The 20,026-nt window shown below is 37.2% G+C and overlaps 3 protein-coding genes across 3 annotated transcripts in view; 1 reads left to right on the forward strand and 2 right to left on the reverse strand.

Moving 5' to 3' along the window:
• Positions 1 to 9,447, forward strand: part of LOC115631890 (trans-1,2-dihydrobenzene-1,2-diol dehydrogenase) — a 31,973-nt gene extending 22,526 nt beyond the window's left edge. The window contains exons 2-4 of the mRNA XM_030528739.1: positions 7,225 to 7,575; positions 8,328 to 8,854; positions 8,907 to 9,447. Coding sequence (XP_030384599.1) covers positions 7,225 to 7,575; positions 8,328 to 8,854; positions 8,907 to 9,290 — 1,262 coding nt within the window. The 3' untranslated portion in view covers positions 9,291 to 9,447. The remainder of the gene's footprint in view (positions 1 to 7,224; positions 7,576 to 8,327; positions 8,855 to 8,906) is intronic.
• Positions 9,448 to 11,308: 1,861 nt separating this feature from the next.
• LOC115631016 (UDP-glucuronosyltransferase 2B15-like) lies at positions 11,309 to 13,153 on the reverse strand. The gene is made up of 3 exons (XM_030527628.1): positions 12,424 to 13,153; positions 12,181 to 12,355; positions 11,309 to 12,118 (listed from the first exon to the last, which is right to left on the reverse strand). Exons 1-3 carry the CDS (start codon positions 13,128 to 13,130, stop codon positions 11,372 to 11,374), a joined length of 1,629 nt encoding a protein of 542 aa, XP_030383488.1. The 5' UTR covers positions 13,131 to 13,153; the 3' UTR covers positions 11,309 to 11,371.
• Positions 13,154 to 16,598: 3,445 nt separating this feature from the next.
• LOC115631233 (UDP-glucuronosyltransferase) lies at positions 16,599 to 18,884 on the reverse strand. The gene is made up of 2 exons (XM_030527942.1): positions 18,190 to 18,884; positions 16,599 to 17,562 (listed from the first exon to the last, which is right to left on the reverse strand). The coding sequence occupies exons 1-2, from the start codon at positions 18,882 to 18,884 to the stop codon at positions 16,599 to 16,601; spliced, it is 1,659 nt and encodes a 552-aa protein (XP_030383802.1).
• Positions 18,885 to 20,026: the final 1,142 nt, after the last annotated feature.

Here is a 20,026-nt window from a genome sequence, read left to right on the forward strand (position 1 = left end):
AGGCCAAGGCACAGGCGCAGGCACGAGCAGAATTGAGAAACATTCATTTCATTCACATTCAGTAAATTTCACTTTTAAGCTTGCACTTTGCGGCGGCCGTTGACAACGATGTCGTCTGGCATGGACCACGACCGAGTAATACGAAAGACATATACACTCATGCAGAGACTCGACGACTGGAAGACTCGGATAGTCTCACAATCAGTACGCACGGCTTGCTGGCTGGCAGGTTGCTAACAAAAAAGAGAAGGAAACTAGCTTGGCACCGCACTGTCTGTGATTGTATTACTGAGTCGCTATTTGTTTGTTGGTTTGAATCTTTGACTATTCGACTGTTTGCCTATTCGGCTATTTGGCTGTTTGGCCGTTTGGCTGTTTAGCGATATGTGCTCACGTTTAGCCGTTGCAGCGCATCCGTTTCAAAACGCGTCCGTTTGTTAACTGATTTCGCGTTGTTTCCTCGCAGTGCCAGCAACTTGATGTTGCCAACAAACAGCAACAGCAACAGCACAAGCAGCAGCGACGGCAACGGCAGCGGCAGCGGCAACGTCGTCGCCAAAGCATTAAATTCGAAACTGTTAAAGAAGCGTCGGCTGCGCGACGTCGGCGTCGTTGTCGTCGTCTTCAGACGTTAGTACAACGAACCAGACAAGTGGCCAGACAGAGGACAGAGGCAGTTGCACTTGTTGCTGCTGTTGTTGTTGTTAGTGCTGCTGCTGACCAAAGCGAATCAATAAACATGCGTCGTTGTCGGCAGCGCGCGCACGTTCGTTGCCAAAGTTGTTGTTGCAGTTGTTGTTTTGTTGTCGTTGTTGTCTTTTCGCTTTTGTTGCTTTATTTCTCTTTCAAACAGACTCACTTTTCACCGCAGCATGTTGCAGCGTGCTGATGTTGCTAGCAACATGTTGCCAAGAAGTTTGTTCTGCACTTCAATTTGCAACAACTTTCGCTTTTGTTGTAAAACAATCGTTGCCTCTGTTGCATAAAACACACAATTTTATTTTGTTGTTTTTTTTAGGCGTTGAAATTTAAACAAAAGATAAATTTCTTCTTTTGAGCATCAATTCAAAAATATGTTAAAAGCCAACAACAACTGTCATTGGTTGCGCTGTCACTGTCATGAACATATATACATACATACATACATACATACATACATACATACATACATACATACCCGTACTATGACTATTGCTGTTTTGGCACATGTTGTAGTTGTTGGCATTTTGGGTGTGTGCTGTCGGCCAGACATGCGCATTGCTTGTAAAGCCATTAAAATTGCTTACGATGACAACAAGCAACCATAAACAACAACAGAAACAGAAACAACAACAACAACAACAACCATCCATCTATCAGTAAACAAATACAAATGCTTGAGTGTGTTTGTGTGTGTGTGGATACCTCTGAATTGCTTGAGGTGTTAATTAAATGGCATGCATTATTGAAAGTTGGCAGGCAGGAAAAACAAAAGACTTTGGCAGCGAACTTGCAGCAACATTTCAAAATTTCAAAATTATGTTTTGTTATTGATAATTCTACATACTAGTATGCAATTTTTTAATGATTCATTTAATTGTTTAACTTACTCCTTTTTATTCACCTTTATTCATATTTTATTTAATATGTTTTTTTTTCACTTTGTCACATTAGTTATTAATACATGTACATGGAAGAAAATCAAATTATTTTATACTTTATTATTTTAAGCCTTTGGACAGCCAGTAATTGGAATAATTTCCCATATCATTGGACTAGAATTAGAATTAGGTTAACTAGGAATGATTACTGCTATACTTACAATTGCTTTATTAGCATTTATTTATTAATATATATATTTACAGTTGGAGTAGATGAGAATTTACACTGCGCCTGATCAGGTTAGTGCTCCCTTTTATATTCTCACTTTTAAAAAAAAAAAATCTTTAAGATCTTTCCTAAAAGCACAATTATTAAATTATATGGTAGCATTGAAATTTGTTCAATCATGCGTTCTGTCATGGCTATGACGTGATTAAGCTAAATTTTAATTTTAATTTAATTTTCTAAACCATATGAAATAGAGTCTTATAATTTTTATTCATCAAACTTTTATCAATCTTCTTTAAAAAAAAAGCAACTATAGCACCTGAAACATTTCAGTTTTAATTAATTTGGCTTTGAATGTATACAAAAAGAACGTGACTTAAATTTGGTAATCAGGATAGCGCACCTCTTTTTAGTTTTTGAGCTACAAAAGTTTGTCATAATGTTTTTGTTTATACTTTAAATATTTTAAAGCAAAATTAATTGTGTGTAGTACCGCCTTCGTTAACAATTCCTTTATAGATTCGATTCACTATTGTATCATACGATGCTTATTTAATTTAGTTACTATAACTATTATTTATTTTTATTAATTTTTCAATTGTACTTTAGAAAGATCATTGAAATAAGAGCCATAGTTCAGAATAGCATTTGGGCTTATTAACTGATTTTAATTTGCAGACTTAGTACAAGAAGCAATTATATATGGATACTTCCTTTAGTAACTCGCATTACTAATTAATTCATTTAGTAAACAATGTGCCATCAAAACAGTTTAATGTGAGCTTCGATGCTGATTGCGGCGAATTGCGTTCTAAAGAAAACTCGGTATTATCGGTATTAATTGTAATAATTATTATAATTATTAAAGCAATATTTACAATAGATTTTTTCGGAGCACCATTGCAGCAAAAGTCGCGCGCCAATCGGTCAGTTGGTTAGTTTGCCAGTCGTGCGCCATCGCTGCACACAGTCACACACACATATGTTGGCCACCACACGCCCCCCTTAATTAGCGCATGTGGCGTGTTGCATGTTGCACGAGCGTGGCGCGTTGCATGATGCCGTCGTTGCTGTTGTCGTCGACGTCCTCCTCGCCTTGGTCGTCGGCCACGTTGCTGCGTGTAAATTGTATCAATAAATTTATTGATTTCAACTGTTGCTGCTGACTTGTTTAATATTTTGCCACGATTTATGTTGCAGGCATGCAAATTTTAGTATTTATTTGCTTTGTCGTTGCCCGTCTCTGAACATGCTCCAGAGCCTGAGCCTGAGTCTGAGCCCGAGGCTCAGCCTGAGTCCGAGCTCAAGCCTGAGCTTGCAAAGCGGCAGTTGAGCGGCGCTTTAATGAACATGTCGCGCTGGAAAGAGTCATCAAACACGCACAGAAATTTGTTGGCAGTTCCCATTTGATTTGTGTGCCTGCAATGGCCAAGACACATGCATGTTTTATTCAGATGCATGCGTATTTGTGTGCTTGTGTGTGTGTGAGTGTGTCTGTTTAATGACAGCAAATTAGGCAACCTTTCACTGAACGCACATAATTTCACCCACAACTTCCGGCATGCGAACCAAAACTGCTGCACCACTGCCATTTGCAGTCATAAAAGATGGCACGCACTTTCCTTTGGAGAGGCGATCGAGCACACAGAGGCGTTTGTTTTCAGTGAGAGTTGTTTTTGCTAATAATTAATAATTTTTCAATAAAAAAAGATGATAATATTCACTAGGAATACAGAAACATTACTCGTACTTGTATATTTGTACGGCATTCGTTGCTGTTAAATGTTCTTTTTAATTTATTATTGGAGCTTTAACACTCGTTCCTCAACACATATTGTGTTAATTGGCTTTGCATGTATTCGTATAATTGTATTTTATGAACACAAGCTTCTTTTTATGCATCTGTATTATTGGTCTATTGTTTTGCTGTATGCTTGTATTGGACATTTGTCTGCCCCTCTTTCATCGTTCACGATAACACAGGACAGATCATACTGGAAACAATATCTACTTATGAGCGTGCAAAGATGCTACAAAGATGCTCCGATCCAATGGATTAAAAGAATGCAAGTGGATACGTTTTTATGTAAATTAACAATGCGATCTGGAGTATACAGTATTTTTCACAACGTCATTGCCATTTCCGTAGACTAGTATGGCGCATGTTTCCTTCGCGGCCGGCAGATGAGTAGATTGAAACAATCCTGGAACAATTGGGGAAATTAAATTTGAGCAGAACTTTTCGACTTTTCACAACAGGGACAAACGACAATTATTTTTTTTATTAATTAAGAATTTAAAATTAATAAATGGCTCAGGGGAAATTTTTTTGTTCATATAACCTTTTTAAAAATGAATATTGAACTTTTTGAACTAATACTAATACATATTTATAACAATATTTAAAATCTACAAAACTGTTCATTAAGTAAGAAGTCACAAGCTTTGCTTAGGCATACAAGGCTTTGTGGCCATTAAAAGGTTTGATTTGAAATGGTGCTTTTATTTCTCTTATTGTATCTATACGTACATACGTATCTATCATTTAAGTATTTTCATTAACAAAAATATTCAGCTTAAACAAAATCGGTTGAAAATCATGGTTCATAATGTTAATTGTTTTCCTGAAGTAGAAAACATAATCATACCCCGGACGAAAATTCAAGCCAGTTGGTAGTAGTTGACTAACTCTTTATGAAACCTTATTTAACATTAATGGACCCGAAACAATTAGAATTCTTGGCAGTAGAAAGACTTCTTGCTAAGACATATTCGACACCAGTCATTGTTTTATGGAGTTGAAACCTTTGGTAATTGTGACACCGTAAATCAAACCAAATTAAAAGTAGTTTTTAAATTCATAGCCTGATATATCTTTGACTCAAAAAAGATAATCTATAACGACTGTAGGATTAATATTAAAATACAAATAATACAATAAGAAAGAGCCAAAAGAATTAATTAAGAATTAATAATAGTATGGCAATTTAAAATAATTGAAAAAGTAGCTTATGAAGTTAAATGTGAAAATATATTAAATATATAATTGAGGAATATTTAAATATTAAAAAATGTATACTAATTCTTTAAGTTCTATATTATACTGTGTCCCAAAGTAAAATTTGAAAATGCTGCAGCTGCCCTAAAGCTGTTTACTTATAACTTAAGTGGAAGCCCTTTTAGAATTACAATTCCGATAGATATGCAAAACGAAACTCTCACATTAAGTAGTTTGAAATGCGCCCCACATTTGGGTTAAAGGCGAATTTCTAAAACTGTCAACAAAATAACAAGAAGCGGCAACACCAACAACACCAACAACAGCAACGCTATGGTGTTTGGAGCATAGGCGGCCAATGGCACCTGCAATGCATGCAAAATCAGGCGAAACCACCAACGACAAAAGCAATAACAAAGTGAAAATTTATGCGCCCAACTACTGCCTGTTGTTGCCTCAGTCGTTGCTGTTGTCGCTGCCGCTGCCGCTGCCGCTGCTACTGCTGGTGTTGCTGTTGCTGTCGCTGTCGCTGCCTTTAACGCATAACTAATTAAATAAATAATCATTTTTCTACCTGGCCGACACTTTGAGCATTGTTGCACGCATTCGAATTATTGAAAAGTGAAATAAATTTCTAAAAGAAAGTGAAAAGCTTTAAGCATACAGAACGCGCACAGGCATAAAATGTGCAACCTAATGGCCAACATGCGCAACATTGTCGCCCAGAGCCAACTAAGCCAGCAACCCGCCATTGCCATCAAGCCATAGTTGGCCAATTCAACAGTTCAAGCAGTCGATCAGTCGAACAGTCAAATAGTCGAGGCAGAGTTGTTGCTCCGTTGACCAACAGCAGGCAAAGGCGTGCAACTCATTCACAAGTCTTTGATGCTAAACAAATATGACTAATTATGGAGGAACTGACGCACTAAACAGTGCCACATAATGCAGTTGTCGTCTTGATTTTGACATAGATGGCAGCTGCTAGCAACTGGTTGCCAACTTGCCAGTTTATTTTAGCTTTTGGCCACAACGGCAACACCCGCAATTTCGCCAATTCGTGGAAAACCGAATGTATGAATGAAATGTCTTTTACGCCGCCTATATCTCGTCATCGTAGTCGGAGGCCACATTTGTTGTTGTTGTTGTTGCTAGCCTCATCGATTTGCTGATGTGAATCTTAAAGTCGTTTTCACTCAAAAAGGCGAAGATTGGACAAAGTTGGTCCAATCCTTTAACTTGCTAGAAGTAACTATTACTTTTGTTAAAATAGTTTGCAATTATTAATTGTGAAATAATATTTACTGTATATTTTTTGAAACATTAATAGTGGATATATACAAGTACATATTATTTAGGAACGTTTGAAAATTGGTAAATAATTTAAATGAAATAAGTTCAATGATAACGAGAAAGAAAAAGAACCTTAATATTTCAAACTGAAAAGCATTTTAAAAAATTTATTGTCATTCTTACCACATTTTTTAAATGAATATAAAACACAAAATCTTTATTAAAATTAATTAAAATAATAATTAATAATTACACTTAATGATATCAGTAATAATAATTCACTTTATATTAAAAAAAACAATCATAGATATAACTTAAGTTTTCTTTTTGATAAACAGATTGATACAGATTTCGTACATGCAGTGATTTTGGAAGACAGATCTGATAAATCCAAGGATAAATTGTACATATTAAGATGACGAAATATAAATCCATTTATTTACCATATTTGCAATACTTATTTAATTAAGAATGCGTTGTCCGTTTATTTTAAATGATTTGCATTCAGTTTCAAGATTTTCTTTTCATTAAAGATGTTCTCCTTGCTGCTGAAAAGTTCGGCCTACTGATTTTCCCATTCCTCGAACGATTGCATTTTTTCTGGACATTGCGAATGACAGATCCGAATCATTCAAATCTTCCAGCCATACTCCCTGAGTTTCCCTCGAAGTCATTATTAATGTGTGTTGTTCTGGTCGTTTCTGGGCTAATTAACTGAATTAGATAGATATTAGCCATATCAAACGGTCTAATTGTTGACGGTTTTATTCTGGCCATTTTGATTTTATTGTTTGGCCATCTGGAAGCACTTGATGGTAGAAAAACTTCCTGACTGTTAGTATCTCTCTCTAATGAAATGGTCATCCATATTTCATCACCAGTCACCATCCGTTAAAATAAAGTTTCAATTTTATTCCGTTTGGCCAAAAATTCCCAGATCACAATTGGATCCAATTTGGTTTTTCGAGATTCTTTTCAAATACAAATAATATTTTAAGAAAATAAATGAATGAATTTACTTTTAGAAAGCTTTTAAGATGCACAATTTTATGTCAATATTCATATGATTTATAAATGTAATTGTAATAATTAAAAGAAAAACTACTATTATTGATATTTTCTCAAAGAATTGCTGCACGCCACCCGCGCCTGCTCCACACCAGGTGGTGGACGTTTAGATACACCGGGAACTAAAACAAGAATTTTCTCTCTGGCCAACAAACGCGAACTGCATGTCAACGAATTTCCTGATTTTACGAAAAAACGACAAGAAGTCAGCCCATTTCGTTGGGGAATCGCGCCCGTCAGTCTAATGGCCAACGACTTTGCCACAGCTTTAAGTGTGCTGCCGCCACAGAACCACAAGATCATGTCCTGTGTGGCGCCTCATCGTTCGCAGGCGCTGGCCTTTGCTAAAAAGTACGATGTACGGAATGTATATACAAACTATGAGGATTTGGCGCGCTGTACCGATGTAGGTAAGTAGGAATATAAATTAATTAATTAATTAGAGATAGAAATAAAGAATTTTAGTTAATAAGTCGAAAGTAAATGCGGAATTAAAAAATAACCAAATAAATAAATTACAGATAGAAATATAAATTCTTAATCAATAAAGTTGAAAGTAAATGCGGAATTGAAAACACAATTAATATGTAGGAAAGTAGCAAAAAATCTAAATAAATAAATTAGAGTTAGAAATAGAGATTTTTAATTAATAAGGGCGAAAGTAAATGCCGAATTGAAAACACAATTTTGATGTAGCTAAGTAGAATAACTAAATAAATAAATTAGACATAGAAATAATGATTTTTAATAAATAAAGTCGATAGCAAATGAAAACACAATTGAAAACACAATTTTGATGTAGCTAAGTAGAAAAAAAATAACTAAATAAATTAGAGATAGAAATAATGATTTTTAATTAATAAAGTTGAAAATAAATACGGAGTTGAAAACATAATTTTGATGTAGCTAAGCAGAAAATAACTAAATAAATAAATTAGAGATAGAAATAGAGATTTTAATTAAAGTCGAAAGTAAATGCGGAATTGAAAACACAATTTTGATGTAGCTAAGTAGAAAAAAAAATAAGTAAATAAATTAATTAGAGATAGAAATAGAGATTTGTAATTAATAAAGGCGAAAGTAAATGCTGTAGGCTTGCGGAATTGAAAATAGAATTTTGATTAGGCGAAAATGGCGTTGAGTAAATGCATTAATTCCACAGACGCCGTTTACATATCGCCACTTAATCCGCTGCATTGCGAATTGTGCAACCTGATGTTAAACCATGACAAGCACGTGCTGTGCGAAAAACCGCTCTGCATGGCCGAACACCAGGTTGAAAATTTGCTGCAGAAGGCGCGCGAACGAAATCTCTTCCTGATGGAGGGCATGTGGCCACGTTGTGTCCCCGCCTACCATTATCTGAGACGCCAAATAATGCGCAACTGTTTCGGCCGGGTGCACAGTGTGGACTGTACATTGGGGCTGGTTGTGCCGTCGAACAAGTTGGCGCTATATGGTGGCGTGACCAATGATTTTGCCGTTTATGGCATACAACTAGCGCTGTGGGTGTTTCGCGCGATACCCCTCAGAATAAAGACATCGGGCAGACTGAATGAGGAGGACATCGATGTGATGGCCAACATCGAGCTGACCTTCAGTGATGATCGTAAGGCACGCATTCTGGTCAGCGCTGAGAATAAGCTGAGTAACGAGGCCATTATAGTTGGCACCAAGGGCTCCATAAAGGTGAGTTGGCACCCAAATATAATTTCCCAAAACTGACTTAACTCGTACACAGTTGCGCAACTATTGGTGTCCCACGCGAATGCTCGACTCGAATAACACCGAGTATGAGTTTCCGCTACCTGAAACGCAAACGTCCACCCATTACCACAATCGCATTGGCATCTGTTATGAGGCGGAGGAGGTTCGAAATTGTGTGCTTAGTGAACGGATTGAAAGCGAGCTCTTTAGCCACAAAGAAAGTTTGCTTTTGGCCAACATTACTGATACCATACACGAACTGCTAGGCGTGGGCAGGGAGACGCCATTTGAAACTGAATTTGATGAAGAATTAGCCTTGGCCGAGAAGTCGGGCAGTTCCTTAACCGTTGCCACGAAAAGCAATTTGTCAATGGGACGGGCTCAAAAGGTAATCAACAGAGTTTTGGGCCTAAACTAAAAATAGAAAATAGTGGCGTTCAGCAGCAAGGTTTTCAAAATTGTCAGTAAGTGAGCTTGTTATGTGTGCATTTTAGAATACAATAGCTACTTAGAAAATGGATCTTATCATATGTATATGTAAGTGTTAGATAAATAAAGAAATAACTTCAAATAAATACAGGAAGACAATTATTTTAAGATGCAGCTGTTAAAAGAATTAATGCTTAAAACTAGGTCTAAAGACGATAAACAACTTTCAAGCTGATGCTTCTGAGCAATAGCAAAGCCTGATTCAAGAGTGTTCCTACACAAGTAATACCTCCCCAATATAAGTCGCATCTGGCCAATCACCAGTTCGATTGACAATTCACTGATTACCGAAACTGATACAAGAGAAATAAAATCCAAACGGCTCCACTTCGATGACGACCATAGGCAAAAACGGACAAGAATCGGACAATGGAACGTGAGAACTCTAAAGGAACCATTCAGGCTAGAACAATTTGAAGGAGAAATGGACCTGGCGACGGACCACCCTTCAGGATTTAATCCCATAACAACATCACATGGGACACAGCTAGACAGACGGCCAGAAATAGAGTCCGATGGAAAAGCGCTTGTAGAAGCCCTAGGCTCCCAAGTGGAGTAAAAAGGATTTAAAAAAAAAAAAAAAAATACCTCCCCAATACCTAATAAATAGCAAGCATTAATATTGAACTGATTTTTAAAATACATCACATCCTTAAGGCTTAACAGACTTTATGTCATTTTGAAATCAAATGGAAATCAGACAAATATTATACCTTCAGTCTTTTTTTAAAGCCGAACATATTTACTTTTGATGAGCCAATTAAACAATTAGGAATTGTAATGCAATGTTATGAAGCCAAATTCAGTTACAATAGATACATTAGTTTATTGAAATTAAAACTAAAATTCCAACAAATCTAAACATTGTCTTAATTATCATTGCATTAATATCACTTAGTAAACAAAATGTCAGATACATTTTCAGTAAAAGAAATTATTACAAGATAAATATATATCAGTATACTTTGATGAAAAATAAGGATAAGCCAATAGGAAATACAAAATAATATTTCAAAACAAAAACAATAACAGACAACCACACTTTTTCAAGGTTGGTTTACATTACAAATATGTACTTGCAATTTGTTCTGGGTATTCGGTGGAGTATTGGCGTTTTAATTGCCGCAATATTAGTGATACAACAATAAATTTCCAATTTTGCAAAAAGTCATCACAACAAATACTATCTGTAGCACAAATGTCACTCTTGAAGCCATCAAAACTGGTTTGGAATTTTTGTGTTGTTAAAAACAAAATTCTAAGCTCTACCATTATTCTCCCCGATTGCATTCAAAAGGCATAAAAAGTGACACTTAATATGCTATACAGTATACAAGTATAATATATTGTATATTATAGTATAAGTATACTATGTTAGTTTAAGCAGCATTCGAACTAGTCAGATAAAAATACTGAGTGTTCCATTATTATGCCCTTCACTTGAAAGTGACAGAAAGAATAATGGTAGTCCATAGTAGTCCTTATAGTACGTATAATATACTATATATATATGTATGTATGTATATGACGTTACGAAGCTGTCTATTTGAATCCCCACATCCCGCTCAGTTTAAAGCTATCATAAAACTTGGCATACAGGCTTCTTTTGGACGGAGAAAGCTAAAATAAAGTAATTATTAATTTAATTGTGCTTCAATTCTGGAGATACCCTACTTCGTCATCGGTTTAACAATATCCTCAACGCCCCCGTGCGTTCAAATAGGTGAACAAACACAGTAAAGGGTATACACATATCAAGCCTTCAATTTCTGCAAAAAGATTCAAATCTTGGCAGTTGCCTTTAAAATTCAGTGAAATGTTTTTATTTTCGAACTGAATCAAATTGTTTAAGCACAGACAAGCACCACGGCAGTGAACTAGTGATCTAGCTTGTACAACCACCAGCTTTGTTGAAAATCTTATGCTAGCACAGAAATGAACCACCTATTCATATTTTATCGTTTATTTCAAGTAGAAACTTAATTAGCAATTGTCTTTGTTTAACTTAACCTACTGTTTCTTGACCTTCTTCTTCTGAGGGCCTTTGGCCTTCGACTTGCCACAAAGCTTTCGGCCCACAAATTTGAACACAATTTTCAAGACTAAATAGACCACATAAAGGACGGCAGCGATCAGAGCATAGACATCCAAATTATTACTGGCCACAAAGCTCATGTGGACCAGCGGACTCTGTATATGGGGAGCACCATGATGACGCAACACATAGTCCGTCCAGTAGACCACTGATTGGCGCGCAGTCATGGGACGATCTCGATAGAGTTTGGAGAATCTCTGTAGCTTTTCGGCGTACGATGGATTACCCAAAATTTGTTTAATGGCTGCCTTCAATTCATCCTCCTCCAGCGTTAGCAAATCCACACGCAGGCCATAGCCTGATTCTACGAGCTTGTCTGCATTGCCGGGCTGATCGGCAAAGACGGGTAATGCCAACATGGGAACGCCATGATATTGTGCCTCGGCCACGCCTCCCTTGCCCGCGTGTGTGATGAAGAGCTTGATTTTCTTATGAGCCAGTATATCGTCCTGTGGCAGCCATTTCTTGTACATTATGTTGGATGCAGTGCCAGGCAAATGCTTTGGGTCTTCCCATTTCCAAATCACGTGTTGTTTTAAGCTGGACAATGCATTGAAGATCTTGGTTATGATCTCGGGCTGTATGTGCTCGCCTTTCAGATTAGAACCCAAGCTGAAAAGTATGGCGCCATGCTTGGCTTTGGCCAGAAATTCCTCAATATCCTGAAAGAGGTGTAAATGTTTTTGGTAAACAATAACAAACTTGGCTCATAAAGCGAACTTACCTGAGGAAGTGCATCGGGCTTTTCCTTGATTTGTATGCCGCCTATTTCCACTATGCCGGGCACATTGGGTCTAATGGGGCCCTCGCTAATCGCGTGGCTGTTACAAAACAGCAGCGATACGTTTTTCTTGGCCTCTGCATAGCTGGGTATGTTCTTGTCAGAGCCAAACAAACGTCTAAGCGACAGACAACAAAATTGTTTAGGTATTAGGAATTAGAATTGAGAATCTCAAGCAATGCTCACCTATAGAAACCATCAAAGCGATAATCCAAAACAGTAGAAAGCACTCGCATGGCATTCGTTGATAGCAGATTCATAAGACGCTGCGTGAAGTTCATGGGCTTGCCCGACTTTACAGCCACATTCATATTGGGCACCGAGGAGATCAAACGTGGGTTGCCCATAAAACCATCAACCATTTCCATGGGCGGACCCGACCAACTCATAATAATCGGGCAATTGAATTTGGCCCCCAAACCCACCTGATATGTGTTGAAGAAGTAGCCCACAATGACTACATCGAATTTATTGTCCTTGTTCTCGTAGAGCTGCGTAAAACGTTCATCCTCCAGCACTTCCACTTGTTTGTCAATCAGCAAAATCAACGACGAAAACATGGATCTGATTGTGCTCCAGAACGAGGGCTTTCGCTTGGCTATGCCGGACATGCCGGCATGTAACAATCGCTCTTCATCCTCACTCAAGGGTATGACGATATGCTTGATGCTCTTGTGCGTCACCTTCGGCTGCATCGAGGACACAACTGTGACATTGTGACCTTGCTCGGCCAGCGTCTTGACAACGGACATATGCACGATCAAGTGGGAGGGACTGTGGCTGGTGAAAACTCCCAATATATTTGCACTATCTGTCCCGGATAAGTGCACTGAGAGCGTTATCAGGGCCAACAGCAGTGGCAAAACGGATCCACTGGAGGCCGTCGTCGTCATTTCGTTTCTTTTGTTATTCCGTCGGCGTTGAAAATAACACTGTCGAGTTTGCGCTCCGCGCAAACTTATACTATACTTATAGTATAGTATAAGTTAACCGACCAGCTGTGAGGTAGTAACCGGGTCTGATAAGCCAGTGATAAGACTAATGGATGATTGGCTGGTTGATAAGGTTGTGCGTGCACCTTGTATGTTGGTTGTCTTGAAGAGGTAAAAAATCGGTTGTTCATACATAAGTAGTTGGAGTAGTCACTCGAATTTCAAGTATTTCAACATACGCTACATCAGAACGTAGAGCCACAAATGAAAACTGATGAAATAATCTGAGCCATAGATAGGTATCAAAACTATATTCTTTAATTAAATTTTAGCTGTTTTTTTTCTGAAGAAATCATTTTGCGAATGTCTTTTATCATCCTTTATTTAATACTAGCTAGAAGCTAGAGCTAGAAGCTCTTAAAGAGTATTTCTAAAGCTGATAGGCATATGCAAACTGATGAAATAATCTGAGCCATAGACAGCACTCAAAACTATAGTCTTTAATTAAATTTTAGCTGTTTTTTTTCTGAAACAAACATTTTGTTAATGTCTTTGATTATCCCTTATTTAATCCAACAGAGCTAGAAGCTTTTAAAGATTATATCTAAAGCTGCTACGCATAGCAAGTTTGTTTAAGAACCTGCCAAGAGTTTTGATATAAGAATCAGTATGAAATCAGAAAAGGTCTGTTCTATACAAAAAGTCTAGTTTCTTAATATCAACAATTTAGCACTTTAAATTAAACTTTAAGAATGTAGTGCCACAAATGCAATCTTATGAAATAATCTGAGTTATGGAAAAGTCTTCATTTTGTGACTAACTTCTATTATACTATATTTAATTTTTTGAGCCACCAGATAGATCTATCGTTTATAAATAAGTATTTAGCTCTTATCTTAAAAAAACTATCGCTAAAAAAGAAAAAAAACATGGAACGACCTTAGTGGAATCATTTTCAAGGTACTAAAAAGTCTTTCTGGTTTAAAAAGTAACTACAAACATATGGTGGTTCGTTATAAAATTTCTTGGTTCAATGATACTTCAGATCAACTGATCAAGTCACAATATTATACACCATAAATTTAGATATACCGTTCATAAGTATATTACTATAGTCGCCAAGAATATTTATTCAAATTGTAGCGTGTTGGGACAGAAGCGATGGAGCGATTATATTAATTTTATTAATGTCTAGCGTTTTATAATTTTTCGAAAGATTAGTTTACCTATAATCAAAGAAATCTAAAACTTGATAAAGAATTATATTACGGAGCACAAACTCAAGATTACAGCGTGTCTATACAGTCGATTGCGCTTCTTAGAAATGTTTTAAATTCAGTTTTGTTGACTGAAATACATATGTACTTAAGTTATTTGATAGGTTCTATTATGTTTTCTCATTCATTTACAAACTTAACTTTGCTGGTGTAATGCAATGCATTAATTGCACTTTTTTTTAACCGTCAATAGCTAAATAAAAAATAAATAAATAAATAGATTTTCGTTTGAAATTCGATTATTTCACAATTCAAGACCTGTACGCTATGCAAAAATTAAATATGCACAGATTTTCGTCACAAGCTAAAAAAAAACAAGAAAGGAATGCTAAAGTCGAGCAGGCTCAACTCTTAAATACCCTGTACCACCCCACAAAAAAGTAATTAAATTAATTAATTAATTAAATTTAATTAATTAACTAAATTAATTTAATTAATTAACTAAATTAAATATAAAATATTCCATGCATGCATACATACATTTACATTTACATCAGAATCGTGCCTTATGCGTGTTTGTGTACTTGTACATATGTATGTATGTGTGCATTGGGCCTGGTTATATGGCTATAACTTTCTTTCCGATCATTCTATCATAATGAGACTTGGTATACGGTTATATAATAACTAACCTAATGTGACTACCAAATTTTAGTTCAAAATTCCAAGAATTACGGAAGTTATAGAAAATCGTTAATAGGGGGGGAGTGGGGGGGTGGATCAGAAAAAATGAACAAACTCGTCCTTTCTCGGTCTCAGGAGAATCTGTATACCAAGTTTGGTTATTCTAGCTCTTATACTTTCGGAGATCCTTGCGTTCATACAGACAGACAGACGGACAGACGGACAGACAGACGGACAGACGGACAGACGGACATGGCTATATCGACTCGGCTTGTCATGCTGATCAAGAATATATATACTTTGTGGGGTCTACCAAGCCTCCTTCTGTGTGTTCCATGTGCACTCGCACAAAACTAATATACCCTTGTACCCTTTTGGGTACAGGGTATAAAAAACGTTTGAGGTTCGTTTATTTCACAATTAAAGAGATGTTTTCTATGCGAAAAATAAACTTATTTAAAGTATTTCACATTTCAATAACTAGATAAGAATTGGCTTTGAGTTTAACGAACTGACGTTACCCAATTATTATTATTATTATTATTTTTTTTAACTATAGAATGTCAACAAATGCTTTTAATTGGGGTCAATTACAGGCAAACACGTTTCGAGAATTGCGGCTTAAGTGTCAGGCGAATGAAGCTCTGAATTTACTTATTTAAATGCACATAACCACATAAGCAATTGCACTTTATACATAACAAATGTACTCATTTATACCTTGCCTATACACATACAACTAAACGTGGGCATATGTATGTACATTTATCTATGTAGATTTCTCACACACATGAACTTGAAACACGCGCTCGCAAATAACAAAAAGTAATGCTATTTGGAAAACAAAAACACCCGCGATAATCAGCATGCGAGACGCGCGCAATCGTTGAGAGAATGATTCAGAGTAATGCCGGGCCAGCTGGTTAAGGCAGGAAACTATATACCCGATGGCGAGTGATGAGGCAACAAGTGAGAGCGAATTGATTGCCTATAAATAGTCAGTGTCTGGCGCTGAGAGACAAACAGCGTAGAGCGTTTTGTTCGACTTACAAATGACAAACATAGTCGCTTGTTAAACAAATTATTTATTCAATGACACCTCTAGATCAAAGCATTCTAAATGTAATTACATACTTAAGCGTAAAACTAGGCAATCGTTCTATTGATTAAGAGACTGCAATAGGGTCTATCGCATCTGGCCAATCACCAGGACGGCTGACAACAACATGATTATGGAAACTTATACAAGAACAAACGAACCCAAAACGACTCCACTTCGATGTCGGTGTTAAGGATGGCGCTAGACTGGAGGAACACCTGCAAGGAAGCAGACGGGTCGGCAGACCTAAAAAAGACGACAGTCTGGTGGGGGACTACCCTTCAGGAATTACCCAGAAACAACACCACAAGGGATACAGTCAAGACAGACAGACGACTAGTAACAGAGAGTTAGATGGAAAAAATTTTCTTGTAGAAGTCGTAAAGTCCCAAGTGGAGTAAAACGGATTAAAAAAAAATAGGGTCTATGCTAGTTGGTTTTCAATTTTCCCTTTTCCCTTTGAACAGATATTGTTATTGGAAACTTGCCAGTCTTGAAGCGGCTGAGAAGGTACCTCTGATAAGATATTACAAGTCTCACATTTCTCACTACATAGCTCAGTACAAATAAAGCAGAGACTAAAACCAGCCACAGGGCTGCCTGTACATCCAGATTATAACGCTCCATCAGACTCATATACACCCAAGGACTTTGCAGATGGTACGCGCCCTTATACCTCAACACATAGTCCGTCCAATAAACCACCGACTGACGTGCTGTCATAGGCCTGTCCCGATACATTTTTGAAAAGCGTTGCACATTCTCACGATATGTGTCATTATCCAACACCTCGCGTATACCCGCTCGCAAGGATTCTTCGGTAATTTTTAGAAAATCCAATGTTACTCCCAGACCCGCTGCAGCCATAGCGTCTGCATTGCCAGGCTGGTCACACCAGATCGGCACACCCAGCATGGGAACACCGTGGAACTGGGACTCCGCAATGCTGCCCTTGCCAGCGTGTGTGATGAACAGCTTCATGTTGGGATGGGCCAGTAAGTCGTCCTGTGGCAACCACGGCCTGTAGAGTATGTTGGAAGAGTTGCCCGGTAAATTGTCCATTCGATCCCATTTCCAAATGATGCGCTGTGGCAAGGACGAGAACACTTTGAAAATGGTCGCCACAATGTCAGGCCTTATGAGGTATGAATGGATGTGTGTGCCCAAGCTAAAGAATATGGCACCCGCACTGGCATTATCAAGAAAGTCGGCTATATCAGTGGGCAATGGATCCGGCTGCTCCTTGATTTGAATGCCACCTATTTCAATGCTCGCGGGCACAATAGGACGTACAGGACCCTCACTATGCGAGTGATAGTTGTAGAAAACTAAAGAGATACGTTTGCGCATTTCCTGATAGCTCGGAAGTTTCGAATCGTTGCCAAAAGCAAGCCTGAAATTAGTGAGAAAGTAAAAGCAATAATTCAATAATAATAATAGTAATTTCCTTCAGCTAACAATTTACTTTAAGAATAGGCATATTATAATTATTTAACAATATTGAATTGATTTAAAAAATTATTATACTAATTCATTAAACAGCGATTACTAAGAGTAGTTTTTTTTTCACCCAGCAATAGCTTTATAAAACATCATCTTTTTATCCATGGCTTTAAAAGAATTAAACATTTTAAAGAACACGATTCGAACTCATACAGGTAGACAGACATTTTAACCCTCATAAGTACATAAGTTGAATTTATATAAATTTATATAATTTTAATTTGTAAATTTAATCTAATCATACTTCATCTTTACGTTTTATTGCTATTTTTTTTAGATCTTATAACGTCTCTCACTACTCTGTGCTGTAAATCGGGAAATAAAATTCCTCAACCAAGCCGGCTTTTTATGCTTTAGTTTTATTTAAGTTAGCCTCTCTGTTGTATTGATTTTCTCTTATTTTTTAATCGACTTCAAAAAAAGGAGGAGGTTATCTATTCGTCTGTGTTTTTACATCGACAGCTTAGTTTGTCGTTGAAATAAATAAATAAATAATAATTTGATTATTTGTTCTTACTTATAGTAACGCTCCATGTAGTGTTTCAATATGGGATTGCAAACTTTGAATATCAGCCACAACAGATAGTTCTTCACTCGTTGTCCAAAGCCCATTGTACGCTCACCAGCAGGTCGGACCATATTTAAATGCGGTACATAGGCCGGATCGTTTGTATTGCCCACAATATCGTCCATCATTTCAATGGGGACTCCCACCCAGTCCACAATCACAGGCACATTTAGCTTGGCAGCAATGCCCAATTGAAAGTCATTGAAGTAATATCCCAATATGACCAAATCAAAATGGGTGTCGGGAGTGTCGTAGATGGCCTTCAGCTTGGGATGCACTGCAAACTCGTAGTGGGTATCCACCAGTTTTTGGGAACTCTTCAGAACCTTGTATATGTGCGAGCTCATGGAAAACTCTTCAGCGACAAATTCCGCCAATACTTCGTTATATATTTTCAAAGTACTGGGATTCGGTGGGATCAGCACATTTGTGATATTCTCATGCGGCTCGATTTCGGGGCTTAGTGCCGTGACGACCGTAAGGTTGTGGCCCGCATCCGCCAGTGCCTTCACCACGGACATGTGCACAATCAAATGCGAGAAAGTGGGACTGCTGTAGAGCCCCAGAATATTTGCGGCGTCTATGCAAGGCTTTGCGAAAGCCTGTATAAGCACTAGATATAGAAATGGGTGCCGGCTGATCATTCTACGAGATGGCTACTAAGCGTTGGGTTGCACGCTTTTTAATTAACTGAAAAGTAGAGTTGAGTCGGACTTCATTTATATGTGCACTTACAAGTCGTCAGCGTCATCGTTAATGTTCAGGTCGCCTCACAATTGCTTAATGGAAACGAATTAATATCCGGAAGCACCCCTGAGAAAAAAAAGCGTGTCGGCAAACACATTTGTTTAAATGCATGTTCTTTAACTTGCTTACCCGCGCTGACTTGGCAGATTTCCGAAATGTTTGTTTTTTCAAGACATAAACAAGTGATTCCCTTTCTTATCGCAAGCTGCTTATTTGGACTTATCAGGCCTGTGACGTCGCTATTGGATTTTTTTTGTTTTTGTATAAGCAGCCATGCAGACAGCTTCTTGTTCCCACTTATCAGTCCGTTCAACTGTGTGTGTGTGTGATTTATGATTTTAAAAGCTACAACATGTAGATCATAGGGTTAGGCTCAGCTAGAACGTTGAACAGCTGCTAGCTATTTTTTCCGGATTCTGTAGCTGTTTGAAAAATGTGTCAATTTTTTACTACTTGTCCAATGCGATTTGCGCTTTGAAAGCCTTAAAGATATGTTTCCAGTAAACCAAGAAAATGCATACTAGAAGATTATATCAACTGTGTGTGACTTATGATTCCAAAAGCTACAACATATAGATCATAGGACTAGGTTAAGCTAGAAAATTTAACTGCGTTCTATTGTTTCCGGATAGTGTAGTGGTTTGAAAAATGTGTCAATTTTCTACTACTTGTCCAATGCGATTTGCGCTTTGAAAGCCTTAAAGATATGTTTCCAGTGAACCAAGAAAATGCATACTAGAAGATTTGATTAGAACCTGCTTATATGATCTCAAAAGCCAAAAAATGTAGATCATAGGGTTAAGCTGGAACATTGAACTGCTTTCTATTGTCTCCGAATTCTGTAATTCTTTAAAAAATGTATGATTTTTTTACATATGTTTCCAGTAAACGAATAAAAACCAATAAAGCCAAGATTCGATTAGAACCTGCTTATATCAACTGTGTGTGTAATTTACATTGAACTGCTTTCTATTGTTTCCGGATAGTATATTTGTTTGAAAAATGTGTTAATTTTGTAAACCAAGCCAAGTAAACCAAA

This window comes from Scaptodrosophila lebanonensis, unplaced genomic scaffold, assembly GCF_003285725.1.
Source record: "Scaptodrosophila lebanonensis strain 11010-0011.00,11010-0021.00 unplaced genomic scaffold, SlebRS2 tig00001412-arrow-pilon, whole genome shotgun sequence".
NCBI classification, from domain to species: Eukaryota; Metazoa; Arthropoda; class Insecta; order Diptera; family Drosophilidae; genus Scaptodrosophila; species Scaptodrosophila lebanonensis.